This window comes from Bicyclus anynana, chromosome 1, assembly GCF_947172395.1.
Source record: "Bicyclus anynana chromosome 1, ilBicAnyn1.1, whole genome shotgun sequence".
Classification (NCBI taxonomy): Eukaryota; Metazoa; Arthropoda; class Insecta; order Lepidoptera; family Nymphalidae; genus Bicyclus; species Bicyclus anynana.
In genome coordinates this window covers 15,273,210-15,297,327 of record NC_069083.1, presented here as the reverse complement: position 1 = coordinate 15,297,327, position 24,118 = coordinate 15,273,210, and the positions used below count along the sequence as shown (strand labels likewise).

The 24,118-nt window shown below is 35.2% G+C and overlaps 1 protein-coding gene across 8 annotated transcripts in view; it reads left to right on the top strand.

Moving 5' to 3' along the window:
* LOC112044215 (solute carrier family 12 member 4) overlaps window positions 1-24,118 on the top strand; it is a 424,075-nt gene that overhangs the window by 379,687 nt on the left and 20,270 nt on the right. For all 8 annotated transcript variants that reach the window (XM_024079967.2, XM_052882936.1, XM_024079972.2 and 5 more), the window contains exon 3: window positions 13,581-13,651. In XM_024079967.2, coding sequence (XP_023935735.2) covers window positions 13,581-13,651 — 71 coding nt within the window. The remainder of the gene's footprint in view (window positions 1-13,580; window positions 13,652-24,118) is intronic.

The window sequence follows — 24,118 nt, the reverse complement described above, 5'->3', positions numbered from 1 at the left end:
GAGACACGAGCTCAGCAGTGAGCCTAATATGGGTTGATAAGGATACTCTTAATTAGTAAATTGCTAACGTAAGTAGCTAATGTAAGTAGCATTTTCTAAGCGTAGTAGGGATATGGAGCTTAAACCCACCACGCTCCAATGCGGTATGCCGGGATGAGGGTGATCATTTTTGATTTTGTTACTATCATAAAACATTTGATTTATATAAAGTAAATCGGTTCTAATATTCATAAAAAATAGGCATTTAGATATCGCGCCACATCCGTCGCATTACTTCGAATGGATACTATCAGATTGAATTAACGGTGGAATGGTATATTAACTCTATTCAGAGTCTCGGCCGGGATTACAGATAAGAGAACATAAGTAATGAAGACAGCCCTGAGCGTGGGATCTGTAAACTGTAGCGAACTACCTTCATGGGTCATAAGAGTAGATATTCGAATAAATGAGATACTCGTAACTGTGGAGTTGTATATCGATGATAAAAATCTTTTTTTTTAATTCAACCGACTTCAAAATCACAAAATAAACTAAAAATCGAAAAATAGGGAGTAAGATGTTTTTGCGTTTATTGAACAGAGAGACAGGCGCGGTGGAGGGCTTTGCTTTATTATATACTAGCTGACGCCGCACGGTTTCACCCGCGTAGTTCCCGTATTCCCGTAGGAATTATTATCCTGGTATTCCCGTAGGAATACCAGGATAATATATAGCCTATAGCCTTACTCGATAAATGGGCTATCTAACGCTGAAACAATTTTTCAAATCGGGCCAGTAGTTCCTGAGATTAGCGCGTTCAATCAATCAAACAAACAAACTCTTCACCTTTATAAGATTAGTATAGATTAATAAGCTTAATAACCATAGATTATTAAGCTTATTAATATAGATTAATAAGCTTAATAACCATAGATTATTAAGCTTATTAATTATTTAATAGATAAAAAGAGATTTTATTCATAAAAAACTGACCATAGTGGAATCTTTCCATCAGAGGTATAGTTATAGAGGTAAGTTATTCAGGAATGTTGTATAAAATTATATTGAACATAATAACACCAATAACACACAGACTATTAGAACTTTGTTTTCGTATAATAGTTGTTAATTATTAGTATTTAAAAGAAAATTACAGTGCATTCAACCAAGTGAATGCCTTTGAAGTTAAATGAATATTTGAATACCTACTCACATTCGTGACTGCAGGAGGACATTAAAAATTCATTACACTAGACCTTTACCTTTGTCAATAAACAGAAATGAAATACGGGATGGCTGTACTCGTATGTTGTATAAATAATCGAGATAGGTAGTTCTAAGGTTACTACATTGTTATTTACATTGATTGAGTATAGTTCTTCAAACCGAACAGGGTAATCTGATTTCTTCAAAGCCCAAGATGTTCTGTTGTTCTGTTCTTCAAAAAAGGTGACAACACCTTGCTGAAGAAGCACAGACCCATCTCGCTGTTGAACCATGATTACAAATTGTACTCGACAGTCATTACGAACGACCAAAGAGTATACACCAGCCACTTTGCTTGTGGACTATGAAAAAGCTTTCTGAAACCTGGGCTTCAGTAAAGTCATTGCAGAGATGCCAAAGTCACTAGAGGTGCATCCAAGTGTTGAAGTGCTTGTACGAAAATGCCACGTACGAAAAGCCATGTACGAGGCCAATCCAGTTACAGTGAGGAGTGCGTCTAAAAGATGTGATCTCTCTGAAGCTGATCACCGACGCATTAAAGAAACCTTTAAGCGTTTGGACTGAGACGGACTTGGCATCAACATCAATGGAGTTTGTCCTGCAGTAGACGTCTATCGACTGATATGATTATGATGATGATAAAGTATATGTTTAACCTATTCTTAATCTATGGTTGAACGTCATACTTTATAATTTAAAGTTCAGTTGCTCAAAATTCGTTTGTTTCAAGGAAGTAAAAGCAATTTTGACCATTTCTAGAGACAATTATTACCATGTAACAGCCTTAGAACCGAGATTTTAAGATTCCTTACCGAAGATATGAGACTTACGAGTACATAGATAGGGACATCTACCAGTTCAAGTAATTAAGATTCTTACATGGTAGCCACATTCAGGAATTAAATTTTTTATTCATTATTATCAGCCATTAAAATATTAACGGTTCACACAGGGTTAAGCCCTATTTCCCCTACTACAAGGTGGGATCCTTATAGGATTGGCTTTGAATTGGCAGGTTTAGGTAGATTCTGTTTGAATTTTTAAACGATAATTATTTGTTTGTTAATGCTAATGTGACGATTCAGAGTGACCAAAAAGATCTCCTTTCCACAGACCACCAAAAGAAAACCACAGAACTCATAATAGTACAAGATAATACTAGGCCTTTAATAAGTGAAAATTATTGGCATATGCCTCTTGCCACTTACGTTTCGCATTCCGTTCAATGTTTTTATGTATTACAAATATGCTAATTGAATATAGCATTATAATAAACCTACGTTATAATTCATAAATATTTATAATATTTCGCATAACTAAGAAAGGTTATACACATTTATTGCGATATAAAGCAATATTCGTTTGTGAGTAATAACGTTATATTGTTGACCTATTTTTCCCTAATCTGAGTTTCATTAACTTCTTCACATATTTCAGATATTTTTAGACGATATTAGCAAAAATATCCGGTATTTTAGAATTTAAACTATCGTGAGTGTTATTAATTGATTATGAAACACGGTATAAATATCCGGTATATTCATATCGTCGAGATATTTTAATTTTTAACAATAAACAAATCACACTAATATTATAAAGGCGAAAGATTGTGTGTAAGTGTGAAAGTGTGTAAGTGTGTAAGTATGTTTGTTGCTCTTTTACGCTGCGGCACTGAAGCGATTTGGCTAAAATTTGAAATGGAAATAGATTTACTCTGAATTAACACGTAGGCTAATTTTCATCTTGGAATAATCTATGGTTCCCGCGGGATTTGAGAAAAACTGAATTCCACGCGGACGAAGGCGGGAGGCCGCTAGTGTACAATAAACTACATACCTAATTCAAAATCACAACTAGCGGAAAGGAAAGTCGAACCGATTCGCATTGTTTGTTGACTAACCAAATGACGATTGTTAGAGATTGAGTCAAATCCCTTTGATTTTTGTCATTTATCAACGATCAAGATAAAAACTGAAATAAACTTTGTACGGAAGCTCAAAGTAACGCTTTAGTTATCGGAAACCTGGAAAATTACAGAAACAAAACAATTCCATAATGTAACTTTATTAATAATTGTTTGTGTATGTCTATCACTGTTCAGGAAAGTTCGAAATTTTATCCATGTTGAAGAAACTACAATGATTTCATTAATTTCAAAGAATTAAATTAATGGTTACCCAGTTACAAAAGCAATTATTTTAGGGTGGGTAATAATAGTAATAGTTTGTGGGGGAAAAATCTAGCAAGAAATAGTCAAACGGCATTTGGCAAGTCGCCAAGCCTTTCTTTGTACATCGGGTTTGGGAACAAATCTAGTGGAAATCGAATCCAAACTCGACCGATGTGACCTCAACTGTTGGTGATATATTACAACCCTACTTGATTATTGTGAAAGATAACTAGAGGCTATAAAACATTACATAATGTAATGTTTTATAGCGAGAGACAAAGTCGTACCGTAGTGTTCCGATACGATGTCGTGTAGAAACTGAAAGGGGTGTGAATTTTCATACTCCTCCTAACAAGTTAGCCCGCTTCTATCTTAGATTGCGTCATCACTTACCATCAGGTGAGATTGCAGTCAAGGGCTGACTTGTAAAGAATAAGAAAAATCACTCACACACGTAGATAATTGAAAAACATCTCAGGTAGGTTTCCTCACGATGTTTTTCCTTCACAGTTTGAGACACCATATTTAATTTCTCGTATAGTATAATACTCATAGTAGTATATAGTAGTATACTAATTTTAGATAACAATAAACATATATGGTGATCTTATTGTAATGCTGTCTCAACTCTCAGTAATAATCCACGTATGTTGTAGCGGGCATGATAATGGCTAAACCTTATCAAGTTTTCGTTACATTTATTTCTAGCTAGAAAGATACCAGACCTAGTTTTACGCGAAAACAATCAGGTGATACTTATAAGATTAAACCAAGAGTAAATGGCTACACCTAGTTCTAACTATATAAAACTAGAAATAGCCTCACTTCGGGTTCTAGCCATAATCGTTTTGAATCATAAAATCTAAAAGAAAATTTTATGGGATCCTAGGTAGATCAAGCTACGCTAACTGCTTTTAGGTCATAAGAAAAACGTATGGAAATTCGTTCATTCGTTACAAAACGGATCCTCTATCCTATCCTACTCATCCTACTTCCTACTAATATTATAAACGCGAAAGTTTGTATGGATGTTTAGATGTTTGTTACTTTTTAACGGCGCAACTCAGTAGTTGCGCCATCGCTTCAATAAGCGATTTGACTGAAATTAGGAATGGAAATAGATTTTACTCTGGATTAACACATAGGCAATTTTCATTCCAGAAACATCCATGGTTCCCGCAGGATTTGTGAAAAACTAAATCCCACGCGGACGAAGTCGCGGGCGTCCGCTACTTTAGAAATAAATTGATAATGGAAAACAAAACCCAAGCGAACTACATGCCAGTTATTTGGCTGCATATAAAATCCGTATATTTTTCAAGTTGAATCTCGAAATCTGTCGACAGCAGATCCACTGCTAGTGCACTTAAACGGAAAACGTAAGAAGATTACGCGGACTGTATACCGCCCTTTTCATGTTCGAGATACTTTTGGTCTGTAAGACCGTTGAGTCGGCTTGATGCACTATCCATATCTTTTGAAACCGCGACATGCACTTGTTAACATCTCTAACGTTCTTTGTTTCCAGTATACGGATTTAAACTAAATTTAGAGCCATCAAAGCGCGATCTCTTCTTTGTTACCGACAAATAGAAGGAAATTCTCAATGTAAGTGTTTGTTTGCATTTTTTTTAATAGAAACGGGACACCTCATATCAAGCGCAGAGTTAGATTTCGGTAGTACTAGCGCACACCCGCGACTTCGTTTGCTATTAGACCTATCGCAAAATTCTTTCTTAGCGGACCTCTACTAACTATAAACTACGTCCCTGCCAAATTTAATCTTTGTACGTCAAGCGGTTTTTGAGTTTAATGACGTTTCGTATTTATATATTTGAAATTTATGATAAAACAGTGAAACTAATATAACGTAATTAACGAAAACATATTTGAACTTTTTGGGAAAATTCTATTACTAAACGTAATTAACTAGTATGCATTGATATTTTGAAGACAATTAATAATTTGTAGTTAATAACTAAATGACCTACCTTATTTTTAGACTACCTACTTACTGAATGAGTGACAGTATTACTTACTCTGACGCAAAAAGTTACTACCACTTCATAAAAGACACAACTAAAGAAGTTTATATCAGATATTTCTAACTGACCATCTACCTTGCTAACTTAAACCCTCACTAAAGAAACGGAACTTATTATTTCCCGATTCTTCATAAAGCTGATTACAAAGTTATCAATAGTTAGACGGAGGGTCATCGTAAGTAGATTTAACTTTGTATACTATCGACGTCGTAGTCCAAGACGAAGCTTTCCTTCAGTATTTGTTGTCCAAACTTTGTCTTTGCGAAAAGCCCCAGCCTGAGGCTGAGATAAGTTGTTTATTGTATAAGTTTCACACTATCACTTGCTCTAAGCAATTCAACATAATACTACCTATAAGGAGCCGTGATAACCCAGTTTTTATGATCTCTGCCTTCGATTTGGAAGGCATAGGGTCAAATCCGATCTGGGGAATCCACCTCCAATTTTTCAGTTATGTGCATTTTAACTACCCAGGGGCTAGACGATGCAATGCCTTTAAACTCAGTCCTTGAAACCAGAAAATCGCGATCTAACTGAGATTAAAAAATTTCGAAAACGAAAAAGAGCAGATGAATATTTTTACTTGATAAAACCTAATCAGTTTAAATAGTAGTGGGGTCCATTTTTTTGTTTGCAGCAGGGCCCTTGGCCACTGATTTTAAGTAATTGAAAATCACATATCTCATCGGTGAAGGAAAAAAATCACAGAAGGAAGGAAGAATATAATATAATGAAATTACAAGGAACACTATAACAACTAGGAAACTATAGCTATTTAAAGAGTTATAGTCGACCAACTTAAAAAACGTAGTTGGAATTCGAAAATTGTATACAAACTCAGTAGTTAATTAAATAGATGAAGTTGTTCATAAAGTAACTCAGAGTCTATCAGAATTAGAAAGCTGAAATTTAGCATGGATTTATATAAATTAATTACGTCTATAAAATGGTAAAAATAAAATATTAAAAAAATATATTTTTGAGGTTCCTTCCCCACATGTAAAGTAAGGATGTTTTTTTTTTATATTCCTTACTGTTTTGTTCCTTAAAGATAGTGTGCATCGCTATTGGTATTTTTACATTGTACAGGTTGAACGTGCTCAGTTAATCTACGGAACCCTATATTGCACATGGTCCGACACGTACTTGGCCGGTATTCATTTTAACTGTAATGCTGTCATTCCACACGGCAAAAAAACCACGTGTAATATACGTATCCTAAACCACAGTCGGACGCCATACACATTATGTAAGGCTTTATAACTTCGGGCAAGCTGCTCCCACCACATTCCAAATGAGATAAAAACTTAAATACGCACACAAAGCCCATTTCAACGTTAATTCTGCCCCTTTGTGAATTTATCTCCGTCAACAAACTGCCGAGTTTTAAGTAGCTCTACTTCAACAAGTACTAAATGCCGCGAACTATGATATAATACTAGAGATATAGAGGACTATGGCATAATACCAGAGATATAGATATAGAGAACTATAACATAATACTAGAGATATAGATATAGAGAACTATAACATAATACTAGAGATATAGATATAGAGAACTATAACATAATACTAGAGATATAGATATAGAGAACTATAACATAATACCAGAGATATAGATATAGAGAACTATAACATAATACTAGAGATATAGATATAGAGAACTATAACATAATACTAGAGATATAGATATAGAGAACTATAACATAATACTAGAGATATAAATGTAGAGAACTATGATATAATACTAGGGGTATAGATATAGAGAACTATGATATAATACTAGAGATATAGATATAGAGAACTATGATATAATTCTCGAGATATATAGATATAGAGTATTAGAACAAAAACCTTGCCATTTTTATTTCCCGGATAAGTTCTCTCTGTTGATTTTTAATAAGGGAATCCACTCCACGTATATTTTTTTATTGTACATTAATAAAGAAAATTTATTAAATTAATATAATTTAATTTACTCGTATAACGGAAAGCTGCTCTTTTCTAAAAATGTGTGAAATAACACACACTTTCTAATATGTAGGTAGTTAAGCGCTTAGCAATTGTACTTGTAAACATGGACTCGCCTACGCACTTGTACCAAATCAATCGTGCCGTTAGTACAGTCACTAACGATGTATGCAAACATTGTATGATGCGACACGTTAATTTGCTTTGCTTTCTTACGATAAGTGGTGCTTTCTTCATCATTGTCAACCCATATTCGGCTCACTGCTGATCTCGAGTCTCCTCTCAGAATTAGAGAGGTTAGGCCAATAGTCCACCACGCTGGCGCAATGCGGATTGGCAGACTTCACACACACAGAGAATTAAGAAAACTCTCTCGTATGCGTGAAGGAAAAACATCGTAAGAAAACCTCCTCACGATGTTTTTCCTTCACCGTTTGAGACACGTGATATTTATTTTCTTCAAATGCACACAACTGGAAAGTTGGAGGTGCATGCCCCGGATCGGATTCGAACCCACACCCTCCGGAATCGGAGACAGAGGTCATATCCACTGGGCTATCACGGCTCTTGTGGCGGCCTTGAGTTAATATTTAGTACTCTACTCTTCGAAGTATTAACTTTATTTTTATTAGTCTCACCGCAGGAGGTACGGACGTCAAATTATATAGACTTGATTAGTTACGTCAAAGCCAATTTAGGATTATGACTACTAAGTACTAACAGGATGTCGGGTGAGGCCAGACCCTGCATTCTGTAAAGTTTCAGCGATGTGACATCGCTCATTTACATGGCAACTTCGTTGTTAGTGACATATTTGACATCCCATTGAAATAAAGTTCAAATTCTAGTAAAACTTGTGGCGAATATTACATCGACGAGTATAAAGTAGCGGAATCACGCCCCAGCTTTAATATTGCCGATGAAATTAATGAAAATCTACTTTGGTTGCAAAAATTTTACTTTTACATTTATACGATACACCCAATTTTCACGGACTCAATATTACTGTGGAAATAAAACCACTGACATATTTGATTTCAAAGAGAACATTTGATGCATTTTCCCTTTGTGAAAAACAGAGTTTTGGCCGTCAGGATATTGCTGAAAACGTATTAACTTTTTTTACACATATACGAAAGAACTCTTTTTGCGTTAAAAACAAACATTTCCATGTAAATTTGTTTGAAGAGAGAGATAAATAATATCTAGTTATTACATTTGAAAAATATCTTGTAATATTTCGTTTGAAGTTAGAAGATTTTAAATTCTTTAGCTCGAACCTTCTATAAATAAATACCGTAGGGTGCGGAGTGGAATGAAATTTTATTACAACACTTTATGATATTTTACAACGTGAAAACACTGATATTACATTTTGATATGTACTCAGTTACATAGTGAAAAAATTCTCTATCTACAACATAAAATGGAACGAGCGAATATTGTAGAAAATATTATATTTAGTTATTCCAACGTTCATTTCTCGGGTCAGTGTTAAATGATTCTCTAAACACAAAAACTTACACTTAATTTAAACATTTAACTATATACGTATAACGCGTAAAGTAGAAAAAGAGTTCAGTAAATATATAACATTACTCTGACCTCTCAGATATGTAAAGCATCTATACTAATATTATAAAGCTGAAGAGTTTGTTTGTTTGTTTGATTGAATGCGCTATCCTCAGGAACTACTGGTCCGATTTGAAAAATTCTTTCAGTGTTAGATAGCCCATTTATCGAGGAAGGCTATAGGCTACAAATTATCCCTGTATTTCTACAGGAACGGAAATAGCTCGGGTAAAACCGCGCGGCGTCAGCTAGTTTAATAATATTTCTTTTCTTTCTACGGCCAATCTGCGAAGACTATAAACAAATGTGTGCGAGTGTCTTTGTCTTGTGGAGGTCGATCCTCATTAGGAGTCGGCACTCATTTGGTGCGTCCTATTTTCAAATGTCCAGGTCAATTATGCGTTTACGTTTAAGTCGCCTCGGACAGTCATCAGCCAAGAGTCTGTTTGCCAAGATATTAGGATGAATAAGGAGTCGCTTCTTGTATCTTTTGGCTAGCCCTTAACTTCATCCTTTACTGTGTAAAGGGGAATGCCCACCGGCCCATACAACGTCGGCCCAGAGAACCCACGTATGAAAGCATGTGGATATGATAATATGATGTAAAAAAAACATACATACAGCCGAACGCAGAACCTCCTCCTTTTTGGAATTCGGTTAATAAATAAGGATCTGGTTAATTAAGTGGCGCAATTAAAGTATGTTTCTTGAAGAAAAACACATTATTTCTAGGGAAAATTGTTCGCCGGAGTACCAAAAATATCTTAAAACTTAGGCTGTATGGTCAACGATCTTAGCTTGTTCCCGTTATGGACAAATTAAAGATGAATTAAAAATGTCGTAAAACTGCAGAAAACCATGGACTTTTTCGAGATATACGAGTAAAATAGCCTATGTTCTGCTGCAAGGTTCCATTTCAAGGGTTTAGCCGTGAAAAGGTAACTGACAAAAGAATTTCTACATTCATAGTAACAAGTATGAATAAGGTAAATAAGGTACAGCCATACGTAATTGAATGTTGGATTAACGTCTCATGGGGATACTCCGGTTTCAGAGTAAACTATGTTTCACGGACGTAACTGATTTTTATCGTGTCTGGGTGAAGTTATCGCTACGATTCGTCGGTTTTTACGGAGAATAACAAAATAAATACGCTGTCGAAGTTTTTGGTGGTTATACCCTGTTTGTGTGTTAATTTCATGCATATATTCTTAACTAGCTGTAGGGGATAATATATAGCCTATAGCCTTCCTCGATAAATGGGCTATATAACACTGAAAGATTTTTTTAAATCAAACCAGTAGTTCCTGAGATTAGCGCGATTAGCGCGACTCTTCAGCTTTATAATATTATTATAGATACTTACAGCATCTATGGTCTATAGTATATAAGGTTTCAGATCACGTGTTCAAAACTGTGTATTTTTCCTTTCCTCGGAGAGCACGTTAAGTCCGGTCATAGTCATGAAAATTTATTAGTAGTGGTTAATGTATGTAACATTATCACCCCACTTCCGCCAACCCGCATTGTAGCAGCGTGGTGGGTCTAAACTCCATATTCTCTCTACAAGGGAGAACCCTACCCCTGTAGTGGGCTGTTAAAATAGATTGTTAAGATGATGAATGCAAATTAACCTTGACAAATCTCATTATAATTATTGCGCCCACTGAAAATGAAAAAAAAATACCGAATCGTTATAATTAACGCGGTATTATCGAGGCCGAATATAATTAAGATTCAACGAATCAATTTATTCCGCTCAAATTAAAATTGACGTCAATGTTCCAACATCCAATAAATGAATAACAATGACGTAAACATAGTTACTCACAAAAAAGTTCAATACTTTAACAATTAAATAGCGAGTAAATGTATTGATAAATACAGACAGACATCCGTGACTTCGTCCACGAGGAATCCTGAACAGTGAAGGGGGTGAAATAGGGGTTGAAAGTTTGTATGGAAAGTCCTTCATTTGTAGAGTTACAGTTTTAAAAATTTGTTCATAAATCATAAAATAATACGAAATATAATGTGCTTCAAATATTTTTAAAATTCAACCCAAAGTAGTGAAATAGGGCTTGAAAGTTTGAAAGAAGTCGCTGGCGTCCCCTAGTCAATATGGAACTAAAAGATTCCACCGTCCTTTACGTAATGCAAAAGTCATTAACAAACTTGGGAATATTGGGAGCATGGAGTTTGAACAGCTTGTATAAGTTGGGGCGTGAGCATGACTTTTCTTACATCGTAATAAATGTTCTAGGACAAAGTTGTGTTAAGAGTTTTAATGATTGCCTTCGTTTTATTACTTTATTTCTAGAAAGAATAACAGGCTGTTTACTTCAAATGAAATGCTTGTAGGCACGAGTATATAATATTTAAATAGTTACAAAATGTGAATTGAGATAAATATAATGTTAGCTTACAGCGCTGCGAGGTGATAATATGATCGCATTTTTCTTACTTATCTTATCATTAACAATAATGCTTGACGAATTTACGCATACAATAATTAACATAAACCATATTCGGTCTCATTGTTGAGTATGAGTCTCCTCTCTAGAACCTCTCTCTCCAGAATGAGAGAGGTTAGGCTAATAGTCCACGCTAGCGCAGACTTCACACACGGATAGATTAAAAAAAATCACAGGTAGGTATCAGGTATAATATAATATAGGGTTCTTCACGAGTTTTCCTTCACCGTTTGAAACTCGTGATAGTTAATTTCTTAAAATTCACACAGCTGAATGTGGATGTGCATGTCCGGACCGGATTCTAACCAATACCCTCCGAATCGAAGGCAGAGGTCATATCCATTAAACTAGCATTTTTTTTTCTTATCACAATCTTAATAGCCGAACTGAACACAGAATACATCTATATAAATTGTTACCCGAAACGACGGTTTTAAGAGCTTCCTGAACCCAGAAGCACCTGCTAGGCTATTCTGTAACGATATTTATATAACTCGCAAGTGCGACTTTCGAATTCACCTCTATCTCTATCTGTTTAACACTATCATATAGAATGAGAAAGATAGCGGTGAATTTGAAACTCGCACTTGCAAGTTATCCAAAATATCGTTGGAGAATAGCCGTGCAAGTTTCTACTACAATTTTTTTTCGAAGTAAGAAAAAACAAGTCCAAACAACCTAACAACAAGTACGAACTTCGAACCCAGATTTTTAGCTTCAAAATCTAACCACGGAACCAACGAGACATTTTAAAAATAGGGCTACGAGAATTCTACGAAGTATTAATTATGTAGGCGCTGTAGCCCCAATAGGCACCGCTACATCTGATGTGATTAAACATGTACCAAAAATACTCGTCCTTTCGCTGTCATCAAATTTACCGTAAAGGTCAGCGCTTGGCATTCTGCTGTGAAGCTCCCATATTGAATTATCTCTGATTGTGTTAAAAGATATTTTGTTCTATATTTCTCTACAATTAATATATACTAGTATATGTAGTACGAGATCCGGCATAGAAATATATACCATCGAATCTATCATTTGTTTTGAGTTATAAAAATAACGATAGAAAATATTCAATTTGACATATTGCACATAGGTTGCCTTTTCAATTGCTGCCGGATAGTGTTAAATATTTTTTTTATTTTATTTAATCTCCTTCCCTCATTGGTTAATTTAAAAAATCGTACACTAATTATTGTAAGATTTTTTTAATTAATAAATTATACCCAAAAGAATTACAAAAGTAAAGGTTGCCCGCTTTCACACTGCATCTGTGGGGTTGCCGGATATAAACAGTTGAGTAATGTTATTTATATACCGTCATCAGTTATTTAATCGTCTAATATGTCAAATGAAAGCTTATTTGATGCTTAATTCAACTGTATTAGGTTGAATTTGATCGAGTTCACCGTTTCTCGTTGAGCTATGTCGGTGACTTTGGTTCTTCTGGGTATCTCCTCATTTCTGATTCAATCACGCAGAGATACTCCTAATACAATAATTTTATTATTACCTATATGTTAACAACACTTGGAAAGTAATGCAAGAGAATATATACATCATACGTATTGGGAGGCAGAGTTGAGTGCAAGGGAAACCTACCATGACTAATGCAATGCACATTATTCAACCAGCACCTTTGTTTGCTTAATTAGCTATTAACTCAATTAGAATACTTACTTGTTTACAGTTTATTGTCATTTTACGAGCCTAGAATTAGAATTATGTGGAAAGGCTTATTTATAACTAACTAGTCGTCTGGTCAATTCATAAATGCCGCAAAAACCATGGATTTTTCGGGATAAAAAGTAGCCTACTTGTTGCTAAATAACTGTCTTCCACTGAAAGTATCAATAAAATAGGCTCAGCGTTCCAGAGATTATCAAACAAACAGACAGACAAACAAAAATCCTTTAAAGTTCGTTTGTATTTCAGTATCGTGTAAATAACTATCAGTTGAGAAAACACGGTTATTTTTAAATCACAGACAGATAACTCGTATTAATTTACCCAAATTACAAAACTTTTGAAGATAACATTTTAATTCGAATATAATCAAGGAAGGCCTTTCCAAGATAGTAGTACCACCAGTACTAAAGCTCTATTTTTTAACAATGTTTTTTTGTATTTTTCCAGGTGACACCGACGAACATGGCCTGCCGAAGGATAAGGACAAAGGCTGCGACACCACTCTATATCTATATCATGTAAGTATATTAAAAAATATTTTTGTCTGGCATCTCGATTTTATTAGCGATCCGCGGCAACGCCTTTACATCCTTGTAGTTCCAAAAGTAATAGTCGCAGATAACCTGTTACTTCTTCTAAATTGCTTTACTATTAACGTACTATTAACTTACATACAATTTGAAAAATTTTCGTCATCCACATTGTCACAAGCTGACAAACTATTAGTAGTTATAAAATCACAAATGTTGTCACAGGCTCTCAACCTAACAGGCATCCTCCCCTACGTGAAAAAAAGTTTCGTTTTATGTAACATACGTCGATCGCGGTACACAACATGACTTTTTTATCAAAGCAATATCCAAGATGGCGAAGGCAACGTATGATTTATCGCTCAGAAGAAACATCAGTAACACGCCGGTGTATTAAAGTAGAAGAGGCATAAAGGAAAATGTACGTCGTATTTTGTCGACGCTCTCATCCTTTTTCGACGTAGCTTAAATCCGGGCGTACCGCGTGAATTGCATCGAGCCGCAATATATTTCGAGAATCTATAGATCCCGCTGTACTTTTGTCGGCCTTAGCGAGCTTCAATTATGTTCACATTTTATTTTGTGAAGGAAACCTTATTGGGCGTGCTAACCAGGAGATCAGTTGCATAAGACTATCTGTATCTATATTATGTATACAAAGTTAACTGTCTGATAAACGCATAGCTATTGGAAATTTGCGTATAACTTAATTTACGTTAGTTTAGAATTTTTGAAAAATTAATACTTTCATGCTTAAAATGTAGCTTTCCATTGGTGAAGGTATATTTAAAATCCGTTTAGGTAAAGCAACTGCGTCACAAACAAATAAACTACATTCATAATATTATTCACATTCTTGTTTTATGAGTTAAGTTATTCAATATTTTAAAAAATTTAAAACATATTTTTCTTAACTGAACAGAAGCATTTTGTACATTTTCCTTACACAATAAATGGAAAATTTTGTCGTGCAATGGACTAAGGTAACCTGTAACTTTGAGGTACCTCCTCCGTAGAGCTACTGAAGCTAAGCCATGTAAATGAGAAGATTTTATGATCTTAAGAAATTCTCCGCTCGGAGCTGTTTACTTTTGAGCTTTTCCATGTTTATGAAACAAACAATATTATTATACGTAATGCCCCTCTCGCCCCGATTACACGGTAGGTTTATTCATGTCGCTACGATAATAATCTACATTGCAGATAGAACGTGCTCAACAGTGTTGAACATTGTACAAGCCTTTCAGCTTTTATGATGAAAAGGTACACTATCCTTAACCCGGCAGCACTCGCTACTGGGTAAATATTACCACAGAGTACCTAAAAATGGATGTCTTTCTTTTTCGGAGCACTTCGGTGCCACGCGCTTCTAGGTACCTTCTAGTTACTAACTAACGCACACGCACACCGCGTTGCGGCCAAAGCACGCGCGGCGTTCGGCCACAACGGACGTTTAAAGTGAGTATGGGTAAAAAATACCCAGTAGCGACAGTTCTCGTTATTTTTTTTTATGTTTGCTTAAGGTGGTTTATCTTGTTTTAGAGCCTATTTAAAATAGATTTCGGGCTGAGAGATAGCATTATAGCGGAATAACTTGAGCAAGAAGATAGCGAGGAAGAAAATGTTGCAATGTGAGCAATATAGTGAACATGTAAGTGACTCAGAGCAAAATGTTGGTAAATCAGACGCAGACTCGGACCTTGACGAAGTTCCTTGCGATCTACCCTCAAATGAAGAACCGCAACCCTTAAATGCAGAATATTTAGAAGATGTGACATTGTAATTAATTTAGGAAAGGAAATTTTATTGGAAACGACAAACCAACTGTTTGGAAACTTCGTGAGCCACCGCAAGGGGTAAGAACCAGATCCCATAATATTATTTGACACCTGCCTGGGCCAATCGGTGAAGGTAGATCTTGCTCATCTATACTAGAGGCTTGGGATCTAATATTTACTCAAAAATATCTTCAAAAGATTGTCGATAACACGAGTATTTACATCCAAGATCTGAAATCTAAGTTCACGAGGGAACGCGACTGTAAGTCTAGCGACATTGTTGACCTTCGGGCTCTTTTGGGTTTACTTCTGCCTCTTGCTGCGCCGTATGTGACTGGAAAAAAGATCGTAAGACAAAGACAGTTTGTAAGTTATGCTCCAAGAGAATATGCCGGGAACATACAACCGCAATATGTGGGGACTGCTTTGATAACATGAAATAAAGCCATTTTTACTAACGGGCGAGGAACAATAAGTTCTATACCAAATATCTAAAAGTTCCCGAGGTATAAAAAAATATATGCTTGTTTTGATTTTCAAGTGTTTAAGTCTTCTTTTCATAAATATCTCAATTTTGTATGGTTCCTAAGAAGAAAAAGCATTTTTGTTAGTTTGTATAAGAGTTTAACGATTTTTTTTCGAATTTTATGATTTTTTTCAAAAGGCTCATATGTTTGATAAATAAATGATTAGACTGTAATATATCTTTTTATTTACTAAAAACAATATTTTTAATATTATATAATGCACATAAAACAATTAACTACCTATTTGTCTTGAATAATGGACCATAAAATCTGTGGTATTTTTTACCCAGTAGCGAGTATTAATGTTTGTAAAATCCTAGCGAGTGGCGCCGGGTTAAATAAATCTCAATTAAGAAAATGAACTACAAATTGTATTACTGCTTACACCAATCAATACATATAAATATAATTTAAGTGTCTGTCTGTGATTTCAAAATAATTGTTTTCTTTTTCTAGTTATTTACACGATATTAATTGATTATGAAACACGGCTAAAACTCACGTGATACAACGTCAGAATATGCCCGATTATAGAACCCATACGGGGCCCTTAGTCATGAGCTGGTTCTTGCAACGCGGCACGATCTAAACTGAATTAATATGAATAACAGTCACGGTAGTTTCAATTCTTATTTTTACTTTAATTTTTATTTAATATTTAATTTTTATTTTAATAAAAACTTTTTTTATAATTTTTCGACTGTCTGTTATATAGTCGTGTCTGTTTTTATAAACCGATTTTAACTAGACTTTCACAGGAAGATAGAAGAGGTTATTGAGCAACATATAGGCTACTTTTATCCCGGAAAAATCATAGTTTCCGCGGGATTTTTAAAACTGAATATAACGCGCTATTGAAGTGCTGTGACAACTTTTCATAAATCAAAACAGCTCCTGATAACATATAATTTTAATTTCAACATTCTTTATAAGTTTCTATTTACGAGTAACTTGTGCGTGAAAATTTGGAAGCTAAATTACTCGTAGAACCACTTACTGACTTGGTTCTACTCATACTTGCGTATATATATTCTTTTCACTGTTTTCTTAGTGATGATGATAAAAACACCAATCCCACACTTGTGTTGACACAATAGATTAATATAATTCAATACCCTCTCCCTAAACTAGATCAGTCGTAGCCCGTAGCTTCGTAGCTCGTAGCGATTCTCCGTAGCACCGTAGAATGCGTCCCAATTTCTTACACGAACGGCTTCGAGCTCACCGTCTCGTAAATTCGCGGAGCTTAAAAGAATTCAATTTCACTTCGATCATCGAAAATTTATTCATATTCTATCTTAATACTATAATATTATAAATGTTAAAGTAAGTCTGTCTGTCTGTCTGTTACCTTTTCACGGCTAAATGGTTAAACCGATCAAGATGAATTTTGGTATAATGGTAAATGGGATCTTGGAACAAAACATGGGTACTCTTTGTCCATAAAATAAAAATAGAGGGTGTAATAAGTGTTGAAAGTGTGTATGAAAAGTCCTTAATTTTTAGTCTTACAGTTTTAAAATTTTGTTCATAAATCATGAAAAAAATACAAAATATAACGTGATTCAAGAATTTATAATTCAACCCCAAAAGTGGTGTAATAGAGGTTGAAAGTTTACATTGATTTTCCCTCGGACAAAGTCGCAGCCGCCAGTACTATTATAATTTTAAAGACGTTAGTAAAGTTGTTTGTTTGTGTAAGGCTTTCATACCTTAACTATTCAACTTATCACCCTTTTTTTGGTTACGGATAGAGATACGTTTCATCGATAAAAAATTCTTGGGCATATGGGGAAAAACTAAAAAACAAATATTTTTAATATGTTTAAAAGGTGAATAAAATTATCCGCCACAGAGTGATATTATACATTCAATCTAAAAGAAACACATTAAATGCTGTTTATCACTAAGAAAAGTAATAAAAGGGAAGATTGAAGTTGGCATCCCCGCAAATCCGCCTTAGAGCCGTCATAATATGGCAGTACAATGTAATCGAAATTGGAATTCGCAAGCGTAACGCGACCTTTTATGTCCAACGGCGCCGATACGACAGCTACACGACTTTTCTTTTTGGAGTTTACTTACCCTATATATTAATTTACTCTTTGAGTTTACTCCGGATCGATTTTTATATATAGCCCCCCCGGTATGAAAAAAATATGGGCAATAAAATTCGATAAATGAATGACAGCGTTACGTTTTTTGTGCTCAACCTATTCTGCGCACCTTTTACCAACGCGCTGCCGCTGTTCTGCTGAGAAGAAACCGGCAAGAAACTCAACAGTCGCTCTTTTAAAAAAATTATATAATAATGTAATTTACAATTGATGACAACATTACAATTTCTTATAGATTTACTTCCTGTCTAAAGGTGGAAGCTGATTCAACGGCCTCCAAGCATTTTTATCATTAAGGAACTCATCAATGGTGCAGTAACCTCGACTAAGTAAATGTTTTTTAACACATAGCTTAAAGCTATGCATTGGCAGGTCCATCACAGTGGGGATCTTATTTTAGAAGAGTACACCCAAACCTACAAAAGATTTTTTTACTCTTTGGAGACGATATGCAGAAACTAACTTATGCCCGTGTTTAGTAAGACGTGGGTTTAAATCTCCTTTTCGTTGTACAAATTTAATATTTATAAAATATCACCGAGTAGGTACTTTTGTGTGATCCCAAAAATCCATTCTAGTACGTAAATGTACATTTTCAAGTTATTTAAGTTATTTATAGTAGAAAATTTTCAGGTAATTTAAAAATAGTACAGAGTTAAGTACAGTTAAGTAAACATCGCACGCACCTGCGAAGCCGTCTCGCCCGCGGCGCCTGCTATATAATTCATGCCCCATTTTCGCGACGTATAAACATTTGCCTCGCTTTTATACTGGATTTAGATGAAACTTTTTACTCCCGAGTATACTATACTCCTACGTACATATATATGGAAAATATATATGGTAGCCCAGTGTACAATGACCTCTGCCTCCTATTTCGGAGGCTCGAATCCGGTCCGGAGCATACACCTCCTACCATTCAGTATATAGTTGAGCCGAATATGGGTGAATATGATGATGATGATCGGTAGACAGTCGCAAAGCAGCGGTTTCAATGACTTGTTCCTACAAACTTATGCTCTGTTGTAGGCGATAGTTTTCTACTTATTAAGCGGGCTGATGCTTATTTAATATTATTTTGACGGCCTCCGTAGCGCAGTGGTATGAACGGTGGATTAAAAATAGGAGATCCTGGGTTCTATCCCCAGCTGGGCCGATTGATATAGATATAGATTCGGCCGTGAATAGTTACCACCCTAACGGTACGATGTCGTATAGAAACTAAAATTTGCAGATTTTCATTCTCCTCCTAACAAGTTAGCCCGCTTCTTAATTACATCATCACTTACCATGAGGTGAGATGAGATTATAAGGTGAAAATATGAACTGTACATAATACAAATTGTGATGATTCGTAATTATTACAGCTTTTATAGTAAAAATCATTGACAATCATATCGATAACTTCTATACACAATAAACAATTATGCAACAATAACAATAAATTACACAAGAAAAGTATGATGTCCGTTAAATTGCCAACAGGACGCGACAAAATTGATACAACAGTTTCCAGAAACGAGAAAATAATTGAATATTTGCCGAGCCGTCGATACGGAAGCCGATGTAATTTTGCCAAACCATTTCCCGCTGAAAATATTCCACGTCGGTATTTTTAAAATTTAATTTATTTTTTCGATTTTACGTACATACTTTATTATTTTTTTCATTGTTTGATTTATAGGATGTTGGATGGATCTATTGAGATGAATGTATAGTGATCGTATAACGCCTGGTGTCATCACCAAAAGGTTGAACAGCACTATCGGCTGCAATTAAAAAAAAAGTTTTGACTATAAAAAAAATATCAATTTTGGCTAGTTACCTAGCTAGTTACCCTACCGTCAAAGACGTACCGCCAAGTGATATAGCGTTCCAGTATGATGTCGTGTAGATACCGAAAGTGGTGTGGATTTTCATCATACTCCTACCACGTTAGCCCGTTTCCATCTTAGATTGCATCATCACTTACCATCAGGTGAGATTGTAATCAAGGGCTAACTAAACACTAAAACTAACTAAAGAATAAAATAAAAAAAATAAAAAATCAGCCATGGTCGCCGGGTGTTGAAGTAGCAATTTTAATCTTCTGTTAAAAAAGAAAATACATGAAAAAATAATTCTTAATAATTGAATAGTCTAGGTTTGTGACTATTCATCTTGTCAATGAAGTTATTTTCCTGGGAACACGGCACTCTGTCTGTATACCACAGAACAGAAAAAGTTAAAACTAACGTTTTTCACTCTGAAAAGCTTGGAGTGAAAAAATTAAAACCTCGAAAAGCAAGGAGTTGTCAGCTCCCAAGATCGTTTCTTGATTCAGTAACAAACATCCAAATTTTCGCATTAAATAATACTATAGAAAACCAAGACCTTACCTTACTTAGTACATACACGAAAATTTTACATTTTCAAAGACATGGCCACTCCAGTGGCTATATAGATCGTATTTGTGAAATACAAAAGCTGAGTCTAAGAGGGATATTGGGCCGGCCTTCGAAGATTATCTGTGACGTTCTCGAGCGGAGGCCGCACGAAGCCAAGAGCCATCAATACCAAAAGAAATGAAATGGTGCTCCGTCCCGGTCTGAGGTCAAGCATCCTCCAGTTACGCTTTGCGAATAATTTACTGAGAGTGTTCTCAGGTCTCCTTTCCCTACTTTGTTTGAGTTTATCAGGTTTGAGATGCCAAAAATCCTATTTTATACAATCAAGTATCGGATAAATCAATAAATCGCTTTAAAACATTCAAAAAATTAATTTACCTTTAATTAGCTTCAGAACCGTAATTACATTTATTATTTAGGCGACGAAAGTTCCCTCTCTAGTCAGAGAAGTATCCTAGAACAACATGAAAATACAGATAAGTATTATATGCTTCATTTAAATAAAAATATTAAGGCGACTGAGCTTCCCTTGCCGTTTTTGCAAGGTCTTTTGATTAACATATATAACAGAGTTATTTAATTTGTCGAGTTGTGAGTTGATAGAACCCATGATCTCTTGAAGATAAAACTAGCACCTTTACCGTAAAGCTGATGAGGTTTGAATAACTATAAATTCATTGTACGTTGAGTTTGGATTTAAATAAAATATAGTATTAGATTTATGCTATCAAATTATTTTTACTTTTTTTACTAGCAGATTCGTCAAAATTGTTAAGTCTTAGGGGTAGGTCACCCTTATCATTTACGGGTATGAAAAATAGATGTTGGCTGATTCTCAGACCTACCAGATATGCACACTTTCATAAAAATCGTTCCAGCAGTTTTGAACGAGTTTTGTAATAAACTCCGCAACTTACAACGTAATTCTATATATTAGATTTTATGTAGATAGGTATCTTTAAAATAAAGTATTCCAACAATATTTAACTCAAGTATATTTATGAGTTTATTTACTTGGGGAGAAGTGATTTTATAATCAGAAATTCTTTTTACGGTGATCAACAAATATCCTGCCTGCTTAAATATAATATTCACTTCAAAGGCCCCTAGTTTAGCCCGGAGGCTTTCGGCTAATGTCAACAATGTCTTGTCGGTATATAATGTTTGCGTATGCGAGGTTTACGCCGCTTGCCACCACTGGCGGTGAAAGCCTTCATGATTGCTTATCTTGAACGTTTAGTATATACGTTTATCATTATTTTAACGCCCTATTACAGGGATAGGCCGCCCTCCTCATAGGAGTGGGAATATGGAGCTTAAACCCACCAGGCTACTCCAATACGGGTTGGCGGGCTTAGGGTGATAACTATCAGATGTCAATGAAAATAACCGGGGCCGAACACCAACTTTTCAACTCCGGACTGAGAATTTTAACTGAAAATTTATTTAAAAAAAATTGCTCAGTATCTATCAGCCCGACCCAGGGCTCGAACCCAGGACCTTGTGATCCAATACCACATAGGTTAGTGGTTAACCTATGGATCATTGACCTAGTTATTAGACGGTTCATAGTTATTAAGATGTATTTTTTTTGCTAGGAAGTTTCAAAGCTTTCATCAAAGCCTAATTAGTTGAACTGTTATTATTAACTAGCTGTGCTCCGAGATTTCACTTATGTCTCATTCCTGTAGTAAACTTTCTAAAACAATGCAATAATATTTATTTTGTCTTACTATGTTCATTTGAGAATCTTACTATTTGCACTAGCAATTTCCCCGTAAGCAGTTATTTCCGGTAGGTGAGATATTGAATTTCCTGAATGTGCATAGCTCTATGGTTAGGTTTTACGGTAGTTAAGATACGAGTATATGAATAATCAACGACATATATTGTAGGTACCTATGAGTAATGTATTCTTATTACTACTCGTAGTATAAGACATAGTGGTGTTCTGATGCTTTTTGCACTGATGACTACTTTTCTTTGGTTTTTGACTTGCCTAAGTAGTCTGTATATCCTCCACTACAATAGTGTTAAGGGGTTACGTGTGGCACAGTTTTTGAAACAAATGTTTTTTCTTTCTTTCTTTATAGATAAAATAAATTTATAAGTTTCAACGTGTTTTACGTACAAAAAACCAGGGTGTTATTATAATGTTGAAAAATTTTTCTTTTCTTTTAAACAAATGAGGCTGAAGTCAACCACTGAAACAATGAGGCAATTATTGAAGCCTTAATAGCCCAAAGGTAAGAATGGTCGGACTCATCACCGAGGCTTAGTGGTTCGATCCCAGCCCCGTTGGTCTATTGTACCCACTCCTAATACAGTATTTCCCGACTAGTTGGAGGGGAATGCGAATATTGGTTATATTTAAAGATTTGGCAAATATTATTTAAAGAAAAAAAAAATTCCGACGAATTGATAACCTCCTCCTTTTTTTTAAGTCGGTTAAAAATAAAAAAAAGGCTTCAAGAAAGGCTTCATATTCGAGTTTGCTGAGTGGCTCCTTGTAGATACATACTACATATTCGTGTAAAAAATGCGGATCGTGGTACGAACAAAAACCCTTGATTACGTTCGTAATCCCAAAGAGATCCACATTTTAAATAAAGTGGCGGGTAATGGCGACAGGACAAATGGAAACAAATAGGAAAAAGCTCAGTAATAAATGGCTGGTGGTGCGGCACACTTTATTGCAAGCGAAAATTTACGATGGGTACAAAACCGCGGGGGCTTAAAACGTTTCATGATTTGTAGGTTTGCTAATAACGCGCCTATCGATTTATTTTAAGGGTTATTAGAAGTTTGACTAGTTTATAGCTTCAGTGGTTAGCAAAAGTAACTTCAGATATATCAGCCATGTACTGTTGCTTGGAGAGTCTGCACAGGAGCTTTACAATCTAGTTCCTTCTACCACAGAACAGCAAGACGCCGTGCACAATGGCATTATTTTATTGTCGACATCCAATCGACCCGCATAAACGTTTCTAACAGCTAAGATGTGGAATGTCCTTCCAGCTTCTGTGTTCGTATAATTTGAGCACCTTCAAAGCAAGAGTAAACACAAATTTTCTAGGCAAGCTTAATCTTAGACCATATCATCGCTTTCCATCAGATTATATTCAAGCGTACGACATTAAAAAAGCTCTTAGGTTCAAATTCGTGGTCAGGCTATGAATTATTGAGTTTTTTGTTTCTGTAAAATTTCTCTGGTGAAAGGAACAACTATGGTCGGTTGTTGGTCCTGGTCATTATCATTAACATCTGATAGTGATCGTAAAAGAGTTGTACATTATCACCGTAACCCTACCAACCGGCAATAGAGCATGAGAAAGACCATTAAAACATAATCCTACATGTAATCTAAATATAAACGCGAAAGTTTGTATGGATGTTTGGATGTTTGTTTGGATGTTAGTTACTCTATATCCCTAAAAAAATCCATGGTTTCCCGAGATTAGCGAAAACTGATGATTTTGATGATTTTGATGATACTGAACCGAATTAGCTGAAATTTGGTATTGAGGTATATTATAGCATGGATTAACAGACAGGCTACTTTTTATCCCAATAATCCATGGTTCCCGATGGATTTGTGAAAAAGTTAATTCCATGCGGACAAAGTATAATATTAAACACGCTCTAA